Below are 20,849 nucleotides of genomic sequence, written 5' to 3'. Positions count from 1 at the left end.
CACAGCTCTTTCTAAACGAGGCAGTCACTCCCTCTCCCCTCCCTCCAGCACTGAGTTCCTTGAAAGTAGGACCTATGCTTTATTTACATTTGTTATCTCCAATCACCCTGCTCCAGGCTCTGCAGCACTGGTTCTCAAACTTGATCACGCACACAGAAGCACTTGATGAGACCTTTAAAAATTTAGATTCCCAAGCCTGGACCTCAAGCCCAGCAGGGAGCAGCATTTTTTTTTTTTTTTAAGATTTTATATATTTATTTGACAGAGATCACAAGTAGGCAGAGAGGCAGGCAGAGGGGGAGGGGGAAGCAGGCCCCCTGCTAAGCAGAGAGCCCTATGCGGGGCTAGATCCCAGGACTCTGGGCTCATGACCTGAACGGAAGGCAGAGGCTTAACCCACTGGGCCACCCAGGTGCCCCTGGTGCTGCATTTTTTTTTTTTTTAAGATTTTTATTTATTTATTTGACAGAGAGAGATCACAAGTAGGCAGAGAGACAGGCAGAGAGAGAGGAAGGGAAGCAGGCTTCCTGCTGAGCAGAGAGCCTGATGCGGGACTCGATCCCAGGACCCCGAGATCATGACCTGAGCTGAAGGCAGCGGCTTAAGCCACTGAGCCACCCAGGCGCCCCTGGTGCTGCATTTTTTAATGCGGAATGACCCAGGGTCATTCCGATGCAGGTGGTTCTGAGAAACACTCAGTAGGGAAGCTTGGTGGAGGGCATGGCCTGGAACCACTTACCTTTGCTTTTCTTCCGCCTGAGGTAGAGTATCAGTCCCAAAATAGCAATTATGAGCACAGCAGCAGCCAGCGCCACCCCTACTGCAGCTTCCACACTCAGGACTGAAGACGTTGAACTCTTACTGTCTTCCAAGTCACCAACGCCAGTGGTGGTGGGGCCAGTGGTGGTGGGGGCAGTAGTGGTGGGAGCAGTAGTGGTGGGAGCAGTGGTGGTTGTCTTGAGAGCTGAGAAGACATGAGAATTTAGCAGATTCTCCCCTGGAGGACTGGAGGTTTTTGGATGAAACCATCACATCTTGTTCCCTACTTTGGGGAATACTGGGGTGGGGGGGGGGACCACTCTCTGAAGCTCTCACACAGGGAGCGGGTAATGAATCCACATCACCCAGCTTAGATGCTGACTCTACCTCCCATCAGTGGTGTGACCTCAGAACCTCATTTCATCGCCGACAAATAGGGATCCCTAAATTATAGGAAGGAAAAAACTTTTTCATTGTGGTAAAATATAGGTAACATAAAATTTACTGTTTTAACCATATTTAAGTATATAGTTCAGTGGCATTAAGTACATTCACACTGTTGTGCAACCATCACCACTATCCTTTTCCAGAACTTTTTCGTTTTCTCAGACCGAAACTCTGTCCCCATGAAACACTCACTACGCACTCCCTTCCCCAGCCCCAGGCACCCACTGTTCTGTTCTCTGTCTCTATGAATTTGACTGCTCTAGGAACTTGTTATAAGTAGAACCAAACAGTATTTATCCTTTCTGGATTGTTTTAGTAAGTGATAAAACATCTGTAAAGCACCTAGTATATATTAGAAATATGTTTTTTTTAAAAAGATTTTATTTATTTATTTGACAGAGAGAGAGATCACAGGTAGGCAGAGAAGCAGGCAGAGAGAGAGGGACGCAGGCTCCCTGCTGAGCAGAGAGCCCAATGTGGGGCTCGATCCCAGGGCCCTGAGACCATGACCTGAGCCGAAGGCAGAGGCTTTAACCTACTGAGCCACCCAGGAGCCCCAGAAATATGTTTTTAAGATTAATATATACTGAACTTCTACAAATAGATTGTACCTTTGTAGATGTTTAATGCACTGTTTAAAAACTGACAGAATGCTAAGCTACTGGAAAAAATTCAACGCCAATAAAATCTTTAGGTTAGTATGGACCAAATTTTCTGTCGACCCTCATTGGAAGGGAATAATAAAACCATCCTTTAATTGAGATAAAAATTTTAAACTCATCAACAAATGTGCATAACATGCTATCTAGAAAAATAAAATCCGAAGAATACATATTAAAAAAAAAATACCTCCTAGAATGTGACTAAAGCCATACTCTAAGCCAAATTCATAGTATTAAGTGCTTTTATTATTTAAAACCAGAAGAAATTTGAAAAATGAACAGAAGAAGTACCAAAACCAGAAAGAAGCCAGCCCTAAGAAAACTCAGAGAGAAACAAGTAATGAAAGCTATGTAGGAATAAATTTATTAGGAATCAGGACAATAGAAATAAATGCAGGAAGTGGCTATTTAGGGGAAAAACAAACAAGAAACAAAGAAGAAAATAGATAAGACTCTTGCAAACCTAACAAGAGTCTGCTGAAATCATTTGTGATTGCATATGCTCAATTATAGGTTGATAAATTTTAAAAACTCTGAATTGGATGATTTTCTGAAATAAAAACTTTGGAAAATGGAGCTAAGTCGTACAATTTCAGTGAGAGGTAAACCAAGGAGTAAGAACTTTAGGGGTGCGTGGCTGGCTTGATCAAAAGAGCATGATACTCTTGGTTTGAGCCCCACAGCCAGGGTAGATTTTACTTAAAAAAAAAAAAAAAAAAAAAAAAAGCTTGAAAAAAAAAAAAACAGGGAATTCTATTAAAGAACTACCCATCATAAGGATTCCAAGCTCAGGAGGTTTTATGTGTAAATTCTTGTGAAAATTTAAGGAACAAATAATTCCCAAATAGATTCTAGAACACAGAGAAATACAGAAAATGATGCAATTCTAATTCATTTCATAAAACGATAACCCTGACATTACTATCCACTCATAATTTCTTTTTTTAAAAATGCAGGTTAAAACAATAAAGGCCTATGTTTCTTACCAATCTGAGTGGAGGAAAATACCCAGGACTACCACAATGGGAGCTTAGGTTGGCACAACCTTTGGGAACACATTTGCAAAATGTAACCTACCTGGGCATGCCCTTTGACCCAATTATTTCAGGGCTAGAAATTGATCCTGTGGAAATGCTGAGCAAGGGTTAGAAGGCCTGTGATTAGAGGTGTTCTTTGCAACTTTGTTTGTGATGTGGCAGCAATTTAAATGTCTTTAAGCAGAAGACTGAGGAAGTAGATTGCGAGACATTGCTGCAGGGGTCCACCCTGCAACCTTAAAAAAGGCAGAGCTGTGGGGCGCCTGGGTGGCTCAGTGTTTTAAAGCCTCTGCCTTCGGCTTGGGTCATAATCCCGGGGTCCTGGGATCGAGCCCTGCATCAGGCTCTCTGCTCGGTGGGGAGCCTGCTTCCGCCTCCCCGTCTGCCTGCCTCTCAGCCTACTTGTGACCTCCCCGTCTGCCTGCCTCTCAGCCTACTTGTGATCTCTGTCTGTGAAATAAATAAATAAAATATATATATAAAAAAAGGCAGAGCTGAGTATGTGCTGAAATGGAAAAATACTTTGTTGTATGGGGACATGGAAACAAGTCATAGAGCAGAATAGCATACAGTTTGATTCTATCTGGGTTATGTATATCTATATCTGCAAGAGAGAACATTTCTCAGAAAGAAGTGGTTGGGAGATAAAGTGCAGAGGAAGGAAGGTACTTGTCATTGGACTCGGTTCGGTATTGTTTGACCTTTATTTTTTTTTAAATGATGTGCAAGTATTATCAGTACCTTTATTATTTTCAAAATTTAACATTTATCAAACTTCTATAGGCACATAATTTATTTTTAAATATTTTTTTAAAGATTTTATTTATTTGACAGAGATTACAAGTAGGCAGAGAGGCAGGCAGAGAGAGGAGGAAGCAGGCTCCCCGCTGAGCAGAGAGCCCGATACAGGGCTCGATCCCAGGACCCTGGGATCACGACCTGAGCGGAAGGCAGAGGCTTTAACCCACTGAGCCACCCATGCGCTCCGGTACATAATTTATTTTTAAAAAGATTTATTTATTTGAGAAGGAGAGTACGGGGGCAGGTGGGGCGGAGGAAGAGGGAGAGAGAATCCCAAGCAGATTCCCTTCTGAGTGCGGAGCAGGACAGGAGCTCGGTCTCAGGATCCTGAGATCAGGGCCTGAGCCAAAACCAAGAGTCAGTTGCTTAACCAATTGCACCCCCCAGCGCCCCAAAAGGCACATAAATTTGGAGTCCACAAATTCCATACAGTGTATAAAAACAGTAGCCCCTGCATAAGCCCACCGTTAGCTATTTCTTCTGACATTAGCCTTGTTTTTCTAAATCACATGCACATACTGCTGTTTCTTGACTTAAGTCGTATTTATTTACTTCCTACCGTTGAAACTGAGGATTTAGATCCCTCACACCCCCACTTTCACCATCTTACTCGACCCTCCAGCATTCAACGTTCTTTTCATGACAAGCATTCTTCACCTGGCTCCTGGGACACTGTTCTCTCTTTGTTCTTTTCCCACGTCCTTAGTAGCTCCTTCTGTCTTCTTGTTGATTTCTCCTTTTCCCAACCCGAAACAGTCATGGGACCTCCTTAGTTCAGTCCTAGGACCCCCTCTCTATCTACACGCTCTTCCCAGATAATTTATCCAGTCCCATGGCATTAACTAGCAGCAACATGATAATCCTGCCCAAAGTTACGTACCCAGCCACCTCTCTCCCCACATTGCCAACTCCTAAATCTCACACCTCCTCACACCTCCATTTGTTTGTCTTGTAATGTCTCAAATTTCAGTTGTCCTTAACTCTTGATCTCCTCCCAAGCCTGTTCCTCCCCCAGGTCCCCATCTGGGTAAATAGCAGGTCCATCCCTCAAGACGCTCAGGCCCAAAGCCTTAGAGTCACTCTTGCTTCTTCTCTTTCTTACCCCCACATCCCATCATCTGCACATTCTGCCTGCTCAGTCTTCCAAATATAGACAGCATCTCCCCTGCCCTCGTTGTCACCCTATTCAAGGCATCTCACCTCTCACTGGTGTTCCTGCCGGTGACCTTGCTCGTCTTTACAGTCTGATTCTCCACACAACAGCTGGAGGGACACTCAGAACACATCAGTGCACATCAGGACATAGCAGGAAACCCTCACTAGATTCATTGTGAGAGTGAAAGTTCTTTTCTTGGTTTTCAGAGCCACACGGGATCTGCCCCCGCTGCCTGTTCTGATCTCACCTCCTGTACCATCCGCTTCTTCATGTGTTTCAGCTGTACACGTCCCACCTCATGGCCTCTGCCCCACCGATCCCTCTTGACTGGAACATTCCTTCACTTCCTACAGATCTGTGCCTGGGCTGGATTTTTCTGCTGGCTTCTCTTAGATCCACTCCCTGACTCTTCTCCACCTGCTTTGTTCCTTTGGAGGTTGGTTTTGGTGGGCTCTCACGCACTGGTTCCTATTCAGTAGCCACTGGAAGTCACCATCAGGGGATAGAGGGAGAGGGGCTCCTGGATGGCTCAGTCGGTTAAGTGTCTGCCTTCAGCTCGGGTCATGATCCCGGAGTCCTGGGACAGAGCCTCACATCGGGCTCTCTGTTCAGCACGGGAGCCTGCTTCCCCTCTCCCTCTGCCCCTCCCTGCACCACCTCCCACCTCCACTCATGCTCTCAATCTTGCTCTCTCTCTCAAATAAGTAAATAAATAAAATCTTAAAAAAAGAGAGACGGAGAGAGGAGGTAAGTCGTGGCAAAACTGTTGGCCCCCTCCTCACTGGATCTTGTATTAATCTGGGGTTTCAGAGACATAAAACCAATGGGGTATAGAAAGAGATGTAGAGTTTTGAGGAACGGGTTCATGTGATTATGACAGCTGAGAAGCCATTGTGTCTGCAAACAGGAGTCCCAGAAAAGCTGGGGGTGTGGTTCCAGGCCAGACCTATAGGTTTGAGAACCAAGGAAACCATTTATATAATTCCCAGTGTGATTCTAAAATCCCAAGAACCAAGAGCTCTGCCTGAGGACAGAAGAAGTGGTGGTCCCTGCCCATCCTCTACTTTTTTGTTCTTTTCAGCCCCTCAAGGGTTTGGATGATGCCCACCCACTGCTAAACTCTTCTGGAAATGCCATCATAGACATATCCAGAAAGAATGTCTTACCATCTCTCTCGGCATCCCTCAGCCCAGCCAAGTTGACGCCTAAAACTAACCATCCCAGACATGTTGACTCTTTCTCCCCAGAAGCTACAGCCCCTCTCTGGTCCCAGTACCTTCTCTCTACCTGGCTCCTCCATCCTGGAGATGGTTGCAGGTGTGTCCCATCCCTGACTGGTTTCCCTACCCTGTGCTCTACTCAAACCTCTTCTCAGTCACCCTGTTACAATGGCTGCTTTCTCCTGGCTCCCTCGGGCCTTTCCTGTTCCAGCTGAATAGGGTAACACCCCTAGCAACATTTATCCCCCAGATTCTGCTCCGTTTCCCTGCTTTTCTCTTTTCACCACCATTCAACACACAGAATTAATGTGTTGGATTTCTCTTCAGCCTTCTTTCCATACTTATGTGCAAGAGGCATTGTTGTGGATATGTTTAGCCTTTTTTTTTCTTTCTTTCCTGCTGTTTCCCTAATGTCTGTATTAGCACCTTACACACAGTAGGCATTCAATAAATATTTGTTGAATGAATGAATGAATGTAAGAATATTCTCTTAGAATTTCAAAGCATTCAACTATTGTCTTCCAGCTTCCTCTGTTGCTATGGAGACCGCCAGAGCCTTGGCGATCCCCAAATTTCCTGTGGCCTGTTTTTTCCTCCTTGGAAGTTTTTTGCATCATCTTTTGGTCCCTGACATTCTGAAATTTCATGTTGCAGTGTCTCAAGGTCCATCTTTTTATTTTTACCCATTACTCTGGGCTCCTTTGTTCTGGAAAATTTAGAGAGTTATTTGGTCGATATTTTCTTCCAACTACCTTCTCTCTTCTCTGTCTCTGGAACTCCCATAATTCAGAGGCTGGAGTTCCCGGACCAATCCTCAATTTTTCCTCTTTGTGACTTTCCTATGGCTGTTGTAAGAAATGACCACAAACTGCGTGACTTAAAACAACAGAAGTTTAGTTTCTCTCAGTCCTGAAGGCCAGAAGTCAGAGAGCAAGGTGTTACTAGGGCCTCACAACCTCGGGAGGCTCTAGGGGAGACTCTGTTCCCTACTTCCGCCAGCTTCCAGACTGCACCACTGAGTCTCCGCTCTGTGGCCACACTGCCTTCTCTTCTGTGACAACTGAGTCACATCTGTTACCATGTAAGGTAACAGCCCGGGTTCTGGGGGCTGGGATGTGGAAACGTCTTTGTGGGGCCTGCTATCCAACCCGCCACAGTTTCCAGATCCATGAGTCTTTGTCAGCCTTCTGAGGTGTATCTGTCAAGTTGATCTCGCAATCCTTTTACTGGGTTTTCCATTTTTGCCATCATAGCTTAAGTTCCTAAGAGCTCCTAGTCTGTTTGGAAAGCTCCTTCTGTTGCTCCATGCTTGTGTTCTCAACTTTCTGAAAATGGTGGTTATCTGAGTTTTATTCTCCCTCCATTGTTCTGGTGCCTTCCAGCTACTCCCCTTTGCTCCCCACCACCCCATTTGTTTTGCTGCATGTTTCACGGGGAAGGATTCCTTAAGTGTCTAATGTAGTCATAGTTTTAAATGGTGTCTCTAGGTGCAGCAGAGGTGAGAGGTCAATCCTCAGGGTTGGAGGATTCCCGGAGAGGCCAAGACCCCATGTCCTGGTCCCCTTGGAGGCCAATGTGCAGAAGCCACACTGACTAGAGGCGGTTTGTGTGGTCTGGGAGAAAGTGCTTGTCCGCTACTGGGCTATAGGATCTGTTAGGATTTCTGGATCCTTTGGGGTTTCCATCAGATAGATTTCCCAGAGAAGAATCTCCTGATTTCTTGCCCTTTAGCGGGATGGGGGATACCAGCTGGGTTGCCTGAGAACTGGGAGGCATCTAAGGGGGCTGGGCGTTTAGGGTCTCATCAGTTCACCAAATCTCCAGTTTTAAGGACTGATCCCTTGCCCCCAGTATGCCTGGGGTACTGCCCCCAACGTCCCTCTGGTCCATCCTTTCTGGAAAGCAAATCTCCATTCTCTGCTGGGTGGGGAGGGGGCATAGAGGTTTCCCAGCTTCTTAAATAGATTCTCACCCAATCCTCCAGCTTCCTGATGCCCTTTCCCTCCCACTGTCAGGCGTTCTGGGGTTGCCCTTGCTGAACTGTCAAGGGGTTTTTGTAGTTAAAAAACTGCTTTTCTTCTGGGTCTCCTCACTGCTGGTTTAGGGCTAAGTTCCCCTGGTCTCCTAGGCCAGGTACATTAGTCTACATGTTTCCAGCTTCCCAAATACTGTTTTTGACCACATGACTCACATACTTTTTTGTCCTTGTGGATTTTGTCTTAAAAATTTCCCTTTGATATCATTTTAGTAGAGTTTTGTAGGGAGGAGAGGTAAACATGCCTATAACCCAGCGTTTGGCCAAAATTTATGCAATATTTTCTAGTGAAAATTATAGAAAATGAACATTCAAAAAATAATGTTGCATATTAAAAAAATAGAGAATTTAGAGGAAAGCGTCTTGTGAGATATTTACATGGTCTGTGGAAGAACACTGTGGAGGTTCCTGAGGGATATAAAATAGCGGCCATTCTGGTGGGAAGATTGGACTCACACTGATTTCCGTTTCTGTCAATTGCCTTATAGGTTTAATGCAATTCTGGTTTTAAAAATACCTCTAAGTGTTTTCTTCAGAACTTGGTGAGCTTATTCTAATATTTATGTGTAACAATAGACCAAAACAATAGTAAGGTTTTTAGGGAACTAACGTGGTTCTGATGAACATAGACTTATCAGCCACTGAACCGTGAAAGTTACAATCCCTAGAACTGAGGTACCGACAAGAGAAAAGACAGGGAAATGGAGTTGACAGACCAGAAGTGGGTGCTATCCTACAAAAAGGCCAGGCCTATGAGTCAATGGAGAAGAGAAAAAAAGATTCCATAGATCTAGCTGGGATGATTGATTTGTTTCTTGCTATGAAAATCAATTTAGTTCTTTACCTCACACCATATACCAAAAGAAATCCTCACTAGATCAGTGAGTTTTACTGCCAAAAGAAAGCATACAAAAATCAGAAGAAAATAAAATATTTTCAGCCCCTAGTGGAATACCGGATCTGGGGCTAAGACATAAAAAGAGGAATTTACAGAGGAGAATACAGTGATATTTGGATACAAAAAGAAAACATCTGTATGTAAAAAGCATGATTAAGCCAACCACAGATTTCTCAGTTCTACTTGCTGCACCCTTAGGGTGATGTTTTTGTGTGGTGATACTTCACTTAGGTAAAAACTTTTCTTTTTATTACTTCTCTGTATTTTAAAAATTATGAGCATGAATATCCAATTAATTGTACTAAATGAAAAAATTAATTTATTGCTGAAGAACTCATAGCGAATGTGACTGAAACTGAGAAATGAGAAAAGTTAGAAGAATTAAGGAAGGAAGAGGAGGAGGGGTCTGAGAAGAGCCAAAATCTCCCCAAAATGGCCACTTAAGGGAAGATGTAGGAGGTGCCCGAAATATAAACCCAAGCCTGTCTGGCCTAATTCAGTCGTGAGCCATGTTCTATTTACTCTAAAACCAGCCCGGTGATCCTATGGGGCAGTGGTTATCAGGGCTGGGGACACAGACGGTGACCTTCCCACCAGGAGCGGTGATGTGTAGTTTGGAACTGCCAGCGCGAGTAGCTGTAAAAAGTAAACCTATGGTTTTTTGTTTTTAAGGAAGTCTACAGACAGCGCACCCCCCAGTGCCAGCTCCTGGGAGAGATGCCCTCCACCCCACTGTGGGGACAAACCCAGGTTCAAGTTCCCATGGGCTGCTGAGTTACATGGGAGGATGCAGTAGTGTAGCACATCCATTATTCATGAAAAATAGGTCAAGACAATGATAGCCTCAGGTCAGCTGGTGAGGCTGAGCAGTTACTGGTTAAGAGTGGAGGCTCCGGGGTTAAGCTGAGTTCAAGTCCCACCTGCACTAAGATGGTGGCTTTGGGCAGGTTCTTGGGCTGTTCGAGCCTCAGTGTCCCTATCTGTGGCAACAAGATGACGGCAGTACCTGCTGTTACTGTAGGGCCACGGGGCAGGTTAACCATGGAGACGCATACCAAGCTGTTCAACCCACAGGGGACAGTGAGTGCCCACAGTGAGCGGCTGTACTTCTGCTGCAGCCGTGCCTCTCAAAGGCCAGTACGGAGGGGATGAGATTGGGGTGAGATCAATGGGGACAATGGGGACAGTACAGGCAGAGGCGGGGACTAGAGGAAAGGAGGGGAAAGAGGATGGAGGCAGGGGAAGAGGGAGATGGAAAAGGAGAGGAGGGATGGGGCTGGGCGGGGAGCACTGTGGTCTGGGTTCTGAAGAGCAGAGCAGGAGAAGGAAGTGGGGGGATCGGGGAAAACAGGTCATGGGGCGTTGCCAGGGGGCCAGGCTCTCGGGTGGGTCATCTTTGGGTACCTGCTGGGTGCGCTGGGCTGAGCCTATGGCTGGGGAGACTCAAGACTGGGGCTGGCTGGGGCTGCACACGTGGACGCATGACAAAGGGAAGGCAGCTCACATCCTAGAGGGCAAGGAGGCAGGCTGGAGCCCCAGCTTAGGGCAACAAGGGAGGATAACTTGGGAGCCCAGAAGGTGCTGAGGCTGGGGGAGTGGGGCCTGGATCTGGAGGGAGCAGTGAGGGGGTGGCAAGGAGGGCAGCCCAGGCCTGGGGAGATGGCAGAGAAAGAGTAAAGTCGTCAGAGGGCTGGGGAGGAGGTGGTGTGGGGAGAGGAGTTTGAGAGAAGGGCACACAGGAAGAGTGGGGCCTGGGCCAGACCTGGGAAATGAGGGGACCATGGCCCTTAGGAGCCTCAGGGTGAGAGTGGTGGCTGCCAGGGCAGCTGGACTCACCGGGGGTGATGGTGAGTTTGGTCCCTTCGAGGGCCTGCCACACCTTCTTGCCGCATCTTAATGTTTCCACTTGGATCCGGCAAAAGTATATATTCTCATCCTTCTCCTGCAGGTTCGATATCTGCAGGGAGCCAGTCCTCTGACCCACTGGCAATTCAAGGGAGATCCGGTTCTTGTAGTCCTTATGGATGAAAGTCTGAGTGCTGTTGTAGATGAACTGCCCATGGAAGTGTGTCCGTTTGAAGGCTACACTCACTCTGGGATCCTTGGCTAACTCCCAGTCGTGATAGAAGGAGAAAGGGATGCGGACGGAGCCACCCTTGGGGGCTGAGAGGCGGTCTGGTTGCTTGATTCCATAGTTAGTACTTGGATCACATTCTGCTGAGCTACCTGCAGGAGCAGGGAGAGGAGAGACTTTGAAGCCACGGGGAGAGATGAAGAAGATAACCCCAGCCCTTCTGACACCCTCCCCAACGGGCAGTAGTGGGACAGATGGTAGGACTGGCTCCCTGGCCTGGGTGTTCCCCGCGCCCCGCATGGGGTAGGGAGGAGGGTGAAGGCCTGGGGCTGACCAGCACTGTGGGACCAGCCTGTCTCTTGCTGGGGCTGGGAGGCCTGGCCAGCTCCCCCAGCAGACCCCCTCTCCAGCTGCCCAGCCACAGCCCTTGCTGGGGACTCGCTGGGCCTCGGGGCAGAGCCAGGGTGTCCCGGACACTCACCAGCCTGCAGACATGACAGCAGCAGCAGCAGAGACAGCAGCAGAAAGAGACCCATTGCCTCACTCTCCTCCCCGGGGAGGAGGCGACAGCAGCTCCGTCAAGGCCAGAGGGGAGGTCCTAGGAGGTGCCTCCTTGGGGAGACGGGAGACACCCGGAGAGCGTGGATCAGGCCCCTTCAGAAGAGCAAGGGAGGGTGAGAGCCTTCCCCAAACTCACCCGTCCCCAGAATGACCAGCACTTCCTTTATCAATCTGGTTTCTTCTTTTCCTATATTGCAAAAGTGCTTCCTTGTGGTCAGAGCCCAGAGAGCCATGACAGAGGACCCCAGCCTTTATCTTCATGCTGAGGGCCATGGTTCTGACCTTGGCCATGTGTGGCCTCTCCTCTTCTGCCTCCACTCCTGGCCCCTGCCAGCACCTCTACCTCTCCTTAGGAGTCAATGTCTGTCTCTCTAGCTCTCCTTTTCATTGGACATACATTGGCTAAGTGTCACTTGGCCTCTGTCTGTCCTTCCAGGTGAAGGGGTGCCAGCAGGACCAGCTCCAGGTCTGCCAGCCAGAGGACAGGCAGCCAGGAGTGTCTGAGAAGAGAGAAGGAGGAGGGCACCACTGGTGGTCAGATGCCCTTGACCTCCGGCCCCAGCACCAGGAACACCCAGCTTGCTCTTTGTCCCTCTCCTTCCTGGCAGGGCCTCCCCTTCTGCCCCTCCCCTGCTGTCCTGTGCAGGACCCAAGTCTACCAGGCCCCTTCCCTGCCCTGATCAGGTCCTTTTGTGCAGTCTCACACCCTCCCTATGGTTAAGAGGCGAGGGTGGACCTTCTGGAGGCCATTCCTTGACCCCCCAGGATGCAAGACCATATCTGTAGGTCCTTCTGTTCTCCACTCTAGGTGAGGAGACCAAGGCTCAGAGGAGACCTGCCCTAGGTTGCATGACTCTCAGGTAGGAGGCCCAGAACTCAAACTCTAGTCTTGTTGAGTCCTGAGAGCATTCTTCTCTTTCTGGATGCTTCTGTCTTGTTGTCCCACACAGCCTCTGGGCCTTAGCTCCTGAGAGCAGAGTTCTGGAGGGTGACTCTCTGGAGGCTTTGTTTTTCTAATGCTCCTTGTGTGATTCCCTCCACAGCTGGGAGAGTCCTGACTCATCCATAGCCTTTCCCGACCAGGGGAGTTCAAGGCCCAGAGCAGTAAGGAGTTGCACTGTGACAGTCTCTGGACAGTCTTCAATGGAGGGCACTGCCAGCTTGTGACTGGTGGTGGGTGGGGGGAGAGACTGGGGCTGGGACCTCTGGTGACTCATTGGGCAGGTTTTAGGAGGCTCTGCTCCCTCCCTCCCCCAGATGAGGTTGGCATTGGCTTACTGAGTAGATGGTGATAGTGGGAGAGCATGATTTCATCACAGGAAGTGGTCTTGTCTTCTGGAGATAGAAGCAAGCAGACGGACTTCCTTTCTCCTTTTCTGTTTCTTCCCCAGATCTCATAGTTTTTTTCCACTCTTCTCCCAGGGCCAGCCAGTCAGCCCCTGCCCTTTCCCCATGTCTGCAATTCTTACATTTCCTGCCAGGCCTGAGAAGAGAAATTCTGCATTTTCATGGAATGGCTTTCTCTGAGCCACGCCCTAAACACCCATTTCCTCATTTTCAGCTTTAAAATATTGTGTGGTGAATGTATTTTCACCAATAGGAAATTGAGGCACCATCAAGAAACTGAACCTTAATGTCATGGAGTCCTCTGGGCTGTGGAAGGTGGTTGGGCAAATGGTAACAGGTGGAAAAGTGGACAGAAGAGAGGACAAGGGACTGACTGCCTTTTTGGCAGCTCTTCTAGAGGGTGGCCTGGTCTGTCTGACACCTGAGTTCCATTTCCACCTTGTCTCACTAGCTGTGGGACCTGGCTGGACAGTCTCCTTTTTGCCTGGACACCCAAGAAGGGGGCTAGACCCCACTAGTGGGTGCCCCAGTCCATTCTGTTGGGCAACATGGCATGTTTACTAAATATGCATGTTTACTAGCTAAACTTTGGCAGAGTATCTGCTGTCCAGGTGCCTCGGGTCCCATTGTTCCCATATATGGTATCCCTATATGCAAGCTGCACATTTCATGTCCTGTTCAGGCGCCTGGGCCCAGCTAGATCCCCATGATGACTGGAATTGTGAGGCACGACTTCTGCTCACAGACACTGTGTGGTTTCTGGGTTTGTTCATCCTCCCTTCTCTCAACCTCAATGAGAGTGTCCAGTAATCAGTCCTGAATTGTGGCTCTCACAGAGGGGGTTTCTGGTGGGAGGAGGGCCTGGAACTTTGTGATTCATAGATGGGAAGAGCCTAAATGCAACTCTTTAGCTCAGATGGTGGCCAGAGGGGAGGGGTCAGAAGCCATGTGATGAGGAGAGAGAGAAAGAGAGACAGAGAGAGAGAGTGTGAGGGCTATGAGCTGTGGACCACATTTTGAGAATTCTACCTTAGATATTCTCCCAAGTTCTCCTAAGTTTTTGTTCTCCGGTTCTCATTGGCCGCATCCATCACTTCCCCTTCCCCCTCCACAGTACCTCACCCTGCTCCTGCTTTCCCCTCAAGGCCAGGAGTAAAACAAGATGTAAGCTCTCACTACCTCCACTAATTGTGATGGAGGTTCTAGCCCATGCAATAAACCAAGACAAAGAAATAAAAAAATGCTCTGTATTTTCCTAGATTCTGTGTTTATGTAATTTGGCATTTATTCATCACAGGGCAATTGTAGTAACTATTTTTTTTAAAGATTTTATTTATTTATTTGACAGACAGAGATCACAAGTAGGCAGAGAGACAGGCAGAGAGAGAGAGGGAAGCAGGCTCCCCGCCGAGCAAAGAGCCTGATGTGGGGCTCAATCCCAGAACCCTGGGATCATGACCTGAGCCGAAGGCAGAGGCTTTAACCCACTGAGCCACCCAGGTGCCCCTTGTATTAACTATTTTTAAAAAATTTTCTGCATCCTTGGTGCTCTGGTACCTGTGGCCTTGCTGACTGGGGAAAGATGGTCCCTCCCAAAACTAGCCTATTCTTAGATGGAGCAAAGGGCATTCCTAGGAACATGCCTTTCATGTGCAAACTAATGAATCCAGGACCCATCTTCCAAACCACCTCCTTTATCTAACTCTCACCCACCAAGCCAATATTTCCTCTGCCCTAAGTCAGTCCTGTGTCAGGTGCCAGAGAACTAGAGATAGTTGTAACCTGTAACCCAAAGCCCACTGGAATTAATTAAACTAGCCAACCCTAAACTGTTTCCCCTTCCTTGCTTATCTTGCCAGGGGAAAACACACAAAAGGTTTTGGTCATTTCCTTCCCCTTGGTCTTGCCTCTGCCTCCTCTAGTGCTTCCCCAGGTGGCCCTCTTTGGCATGGCATTTTCGTTCTCTGCAGGAAATGTAAGTTCTAAAAACCTTCTTTCAGTATCACTACCCTCTCTGTGTCATCACTCAGTCACCTGTACAAAATAAAATCCTGTGAGTATAAGAATTGAGACAAAAGACATCCAGATTGGAAGGAAAGAAGGAAAAACTGTTTATTAACAGGTGACTTGATGGTTTATGTAGAAGATCCAATGGAATTGACCAAAAAAAGCCACTACAGCTGTAAGTGATTTAAACTAGGTCACAGGGGGCAGCTAGGTGGCTCAGTGAGTTAAAGCCTCTACCTTTGGCTCAGGTCATGATCCCAGGGTTCTGGGATTGAGCCCCACATCGGGCTCTCTGCTCAGTAGGGAGCCTGCTTCCTCCTCTCTCTCTCTGCCTGCCTCTCTGCCTACTTGTGATCTCTGCCTGTCAAATAAATAAATAAAATCTTAAAAAAAAAAAAAAGAGTCTCATATGCTTTGTCTGCCTCACTGATTTCATCTTAAAAATAAATAAATAAATAAACTAGGTCACAAGATACAAAAGCAATACACAAAAATCAATTGTTTTTCTTTTAAAAAAACATTTTATTTATTTATTTGAGAGAGAGAGACACACACACAGAGTACACAAGTGGGTTTGGGACAGAGGGAGAGGAAGAAGGAGCAGCAGACTTCCTACAGAGCAAGGAGCCCAATGTGGGGCTTGATGCCAAGACCCTGAGATCATGACCTGCGTTGAAGGCAGATGTTTAACTAACTGAGACACTCAGGCATCCCTCAAGTGTTTTTCTATATACTAATGACAAAAAATGGAAGTCAAATGAAAATAATACCACTTATAATAGCTTCAAAATATGAAATACTTAGAACTAAGTACCACAGAAGATGTGTAAGATCTGAACACAAAAACTATAAAACATTGCTGAGAGAAATTAAAGATTAATGAATGGAGATTTCATACCTAAGTATGAACAGTATTCAATGCTGTTCAGATGTCAATTCTCCCCCCATTCATACATACATAGAACACAATCCCAGCCAAATCTCAGTAGGCTCTTTTGTGGAAATTGAATAGCCAATTCTAAAATTCCTATAGAAATTCAAAGTACTTAGAATGGCTAAAAACTGAAAATGAAGAACAAAGTTTACGCTATCTGACTTTAAGACTTACTATAAAGCCACTGTCATCAAAATGTATTTGTGTCAAGACAGAGAAATAGATCAATGGAACAGCACGGAGTAAAGAAAGAGATCCACAATTCTGGGGTCAGTTTATTTCTAACAAGATGCAAATGCAATTCAGTGGAGAAATTACAGTCTTTTGAAAAACTGGAAATTTATATTTAAAAATGAACTTCAGGGGCGCCTGGGTGGCTCAGTGGGTTAAGCCTCTGTCTTCGGGTCAGGTCATGATCTCAGGGTCCTGGAATTGAGACTCGCATCGGACTCTCTGCTCCGCAGGGAGCCTGCTTCCATCTCTCTCTGCCTGCCTCTCTGCCTACTTGTGATCTCTCTCTGTCAAATAAATAAACAAAATCTTTTAAAAAAATGAACATCAATTCATATTTTGCACTATCTACAAAAATTAATTCAAAATGAATCATCAGCCTAAATGTAAGTTCTAAAATTATTTAAGTCAAGAAAAAAAAAAACAGGAGAAAATCTTTGTGACTTTGGGTTAGGCGTAGATTTCTTAGATTCAACACCAAAAGTATTAAAGAAAATATTGACAAATTGGAGCCCCTCAAAATGAACTCTGTTCTTCAAAAGATGCCGTCAAGAAAATGTAAGGAGACACTACAGACTGGGAGACAATATTGGCAACTCACATAACTCACCAAGGATCTGTATCCCAAATATACAAAGAACCCTCAAAATTTGTGAAAAAAATCCCAATTGAAAACATGAGCTAAAGATTTGAAGAGACACTTTGTCAAAGAAGACATACAGCTCACGACCACATGAAAAGATGTGTAACAGCATTAGTCATTAGGGAAATGTGAATGAAAACCACAGTGAGATCACATCACATATCTGCTAAATGTCTCAAACTGAAAGACCAGCCAATACTAAGTGTTGACAAGGAAGTGGAGCAACTGGGGATGTCATACACTGCTGGTAGGAATGCACAGAGGTGCAAATATTAAGCCATTCCTTAAAAAGTTAGATATATACCTACTACACGTACACACACACATGTACCTCCCACTCCAACCTGTTCAAGTTTGAGAAACACTGCCCTGAAGTTTGAGTCCAAGGACAAGGAATTTAAGGACCTCTCTTGCCTGTTACCTTTCCTTTTCAGGGAAATCCTGTGAGGTAAAGGAGTTTAATTCCTACCCAACAAAGGAAGAAACGAAGGCCCAGACAGGTCACCTCACTCGCTCCAGTTCCCTCCACTGGGAAGGTCTAGAGTCTGGACGATGCTCAGGTCTGTGTGTCTTTTTTTTTTTTTTTCTTTTGGCGCTCCCCACCCCAGCCTACCACCCACAGGTCTGTGTGCCTTGTGAACTTGGTGCTTTCCCAAATGATGGTCCTTCTTCCCAGCTGCTGCAATAGCTTAACTTTCCCCACCTCGTCTCTCCTCCCACAGCCCTTCCTACGAAAGCCCTCCAGTGCTGCTTTCATCCAGCCACTGATCAATTTCTGGGGAAACAAAGGCAGCAGGGATGTGAGTGTGAGGAGAGGCAGGCCATGGAGTGATGGAAGATGACAGTGGGTCTCTGAGAACAGGGAAGGAAGAGAAACTGAGAGCCAGATCTTGATCTCTACCCTTCCGCACAGTCTGCTCCTGTGCCACAGCTGACATCAGCACTCTGTTTACTTCCTCTTATTTTCCATTGGAGGGAGGAGGCCAGGCTCAGAGAGGGTTTGTCCTGCCCTGGTTGGGGGCAGGCACGCAGTGAGCCCTCCAGAAATGAGAGCCCAGCCGGGAAGGGAAGACTCACCCATGTAAAGCAAGTAGAGGGAGGCCCCAAAGTTAATGTTGGAACAGGTGGGCATGACACCTCCCACTTCCTGGGTGCTGGGTGTTTTGCTCATTTGCTATGTTTTGCTCATTTGCTATATTCTTTATGCTTTGACATCTGGGGCCTCACTGACCAGGGAGAGACTGCCCCTCTCAGTGCTAGCCAGTTCCTAGAGATAGCAAAGACTTGCCCAGGAGCACGCCTTCCTTTTTATTTTATTTTATTTTAACTTTTTAAGATTTTACTTAAGAGAAAGACAAAAAAAAAGAGAGAGAGAGTGAGAGTGAGAAAGAGCATGAGTGGGAAGAGGGGGAGAGGGAGAAGCAGGCCCCCCTCTCAGCAAGGATCCCGATGGGGCGCTTGATCCCAGGACCCGGGGACCATGACCTGAGCTGAAGGCAGATGTACAACTCACTGAGCCACCCAGGTGCCCCAGGAGCACACCTTTCATGTGCACACCAACCAGTCTAGAACCCACAAACCACCTCTTCTATGTGATGCTCCAGGAGGGCACTGTTCCTCTGCCCCATTCCCCCCAGACAGCCTTTCATCCGCAGAACCTGCTGAAATTATTTCCACTGGTCCGTCCTCAGCCTGCTTATCCTGCTTTGTCTTGTCTTTTCTACAGACAGTGTGATAAAGGCTCCTGTCCCTGTTTTCCCTTCACTTCCTCGGCCTCGTGACCGACCTTGGTGCCTCCCAGCGTGGCCCCTCCCGGAGTTCTGTGCCTCCTGTTTCTAGGCAATCTGTGAGGATACATTCTCATTTCCGTGTGTTTGTGTCTTACCACACCTGATCCAAACAAATCCAAATCCAGTTCTATTCTAAAACAGTAGTAAAGTCTCCCCAGACCCCAAGAGGTAGGCAGGGTCTGTTAGGTCCTCATTTTATAAGAGGAAACTGAGGTTCCATGGGAGGTTATGAACGTCACTTACCGTCCCACTGCCAGTAAATATCTGCTGGCCTGTGGGGTCTGGGCCTGTGCACAGTGCCACTTCCCCATGCAGTGACAGCAGTCGACTGTCCTCTGACCCATGTTACAGCCAGGGTTCCCTTTACTGGGTCTTCCTGCTGCACAGGGAGGAGATTAAGGACAGACCGGCTTGTGGAGATTTGGGTCCCCGTTACCCGACCTAGTGCACGAGGCGGTCAGGGCTGACGGGTGTGGGTGGAGAGAAGGCAGAGAGGCCTTTATCTTTACAGGGTGGGGAGCTGGCAATAAGGATCCATGTGGCTTTCCTGTCAGTATGCGTTGTTTTCTGTGTTGCCTCATTCTGTCCCCACTCAGACGTTCTAAGGGAGGTGGCTGTTCTCCCCATTTTGCCGAGGGGAAGGGAGGGCATTTGCCACAAAGCCTGCCTTCTGTGGAGTCGGCCTCTGTCACAGTCCCAGGTTTCGTGTGGTATGTGACCGAGACTTCCTTACCTGTCAGCCTCTTCCTCACGGCCCCTCGCTGCATGCCAGCTCCTGATCAACCCGACACACCCCAACTGAGCTTCTAGAAGAGTGAGAGCAGACAGCAAAGACCTGGGGGGCAGAGGCTTACCCCTGACCTTGCTGCGCTCCCAGGCTGGGAGCAGAGAGATGCTCACAGAGGAGACCGTTGTCTGCCCTTCCCCTCAGAGCAGTGGAAGGCTGTAAATGTTGAACAAACAGCCGTCCAGAAAAGAAGCCCTGATTCATAGCTTTTGCCAATTTCATGGTGTCAAAACTCCCGCAGTACTGAGTTAACTACTACCATGTGGACGGAAGGTTTGTATCCCCCAAATGTATGTGTTGAAGCCCTAGCCCTCAGTGTGCCTGAATTCAGAGAGGGCGCCCCTGAGGACATAATGAAGGTTAGAACAGTCATCGGGATAGGCTCAGGGTCCTCATAGAAGGTGACAGCAGAGTGCTCCTCTCTCTTTCTCTCTCTCCAAGTGTACAGTCTGCGGGAAGGCCTCGTGAACACAGAGGAAGACGGCACTGCCTACACGCCACAAACCATGACCTCAGAATGCAGCCTACCTTGCCAGCATCTTGATCTTGGACTTCCTGAACTCCAGAACCGAGAGAAGTTCCTGTTACTTAAGCCGCCAGGTCTGTGGCATCTCCTTATGGCAGCCCGAGCGGAAGACTCCCCCTCCCAGGGTGAAGTCACGGAATTTGAGTCCAGAAGAAATGCACAACAACAGGTGTTTCTACCTTGTTCCCACGATACAGACACAAGAGCATGAATGACGTCAAGAGCATAGGTCATAGTAGTATGTGGTAGAATAAGTAGGGAGGAAAGACGTTAGCGGGGAGGGATGAGCGTCCTTCTTTTTAAACATAATTTATTTGTGAGTTTGTATTTAATTTTTTTGATTACCATTTTTGTGGTGGTAATACATACCTAGCAAAAAAAATTACCATTTGAACCATTTTTAAGTAGACAGCTCAGTGACATTAAGCTCATTTACAGTGTTGTGCACACACTTAATTTTTAGTTATGCCTGTGTTCGATAAGGGCCGCACAACATTCCCCAGAATGTACCAGTCAGCCCCAGGATACTTCTCTCTGTGGGCTTCCGGGTGGTCATCAGGGAATTTAGAAGAAAAAGCCATGACATGATTCTGTTTCTGTGCATTTCACAGAATTCTAACTGAACATGAATTACGGTGGACACGTGAGTCCTCTTCGTCTTTTCTCCCTTCCTTTATTTGTAAAAGGGTTTTAGGAATCCGAGCTGAGCAGGGCTGGCAAGGGAACTGGCCAATGGATCTGAGCTGAGGTGGGGGCTGCAGTCCCCGTCAGCCCCAGAACTTCGCGTCACTGCAGTCCCCAGCGACCGTGTTTATGCGGTTTGGGTTTGCAACAGCAGACGGGGATTCCCTCACCATTCTGGAGGCCAGAGGTCCACACTCAAGGTGTCAGCGGGGTTATGCCCCCTCTGAAGGCTCTGGGGAGGGTCTTTCCC

At 47.4% G+C, this 20,849-nt stretch overlaps 1 protein-coding gene across 1 annotated transcript; it reads right to left on the bottom strand.

The window, feature by feature from the left end:
- Nucleotides 1–687: 687 nt before the first annotated feature.
- LOC116863353 (paired immunoglobulin-like type 2 receptor alpha) lies at nucleotides 688–11,879 on the bottom strand. The gene is made up of 3 exons (XM_032850822.1): nucleotides 11,571–11,879; nucleotides 10,852–11,241; nucleotides 688–964 (listed from the first exon to the last, which is right to left on the bottom strand). Exons 1-3 carry the CDS (start codon nucleotides 11,623–11,625, stop codon nucleotides 696–698), a joined length of 714 nt encoding a protein of 237 aa, XP_032706713.1. The 5' UTR covers nucleotides 11,626–11,879; the 3' UTR covers nucleotides 688–695.
- Nucleotides 11,880–20,849: the final 8,970 nt, after the last annotated feature.

The sequence above is a fragment of the Lontra canadensis genome, unplaced genomic scaffold (genome assembly GCF_010015895.1).
Source record: "Lontra canadensis isolate GAN:19392208 unplaced genomic scaffold, GSC_riverotter_1.0 scaffold954, whole genome shotgun sequence".
NCBI classification, from domain to species: domain Eukaryota; kingdom Metazoa; phylum Chordata; class Mammalia; order Carnivora; family Mustelidae; genus Lontra; species Lontra canadensis.
Note: the sequence above shows the minus strand (reverse complement) of the source record. Positions and strands in the feature narration are given on the sequence as shown.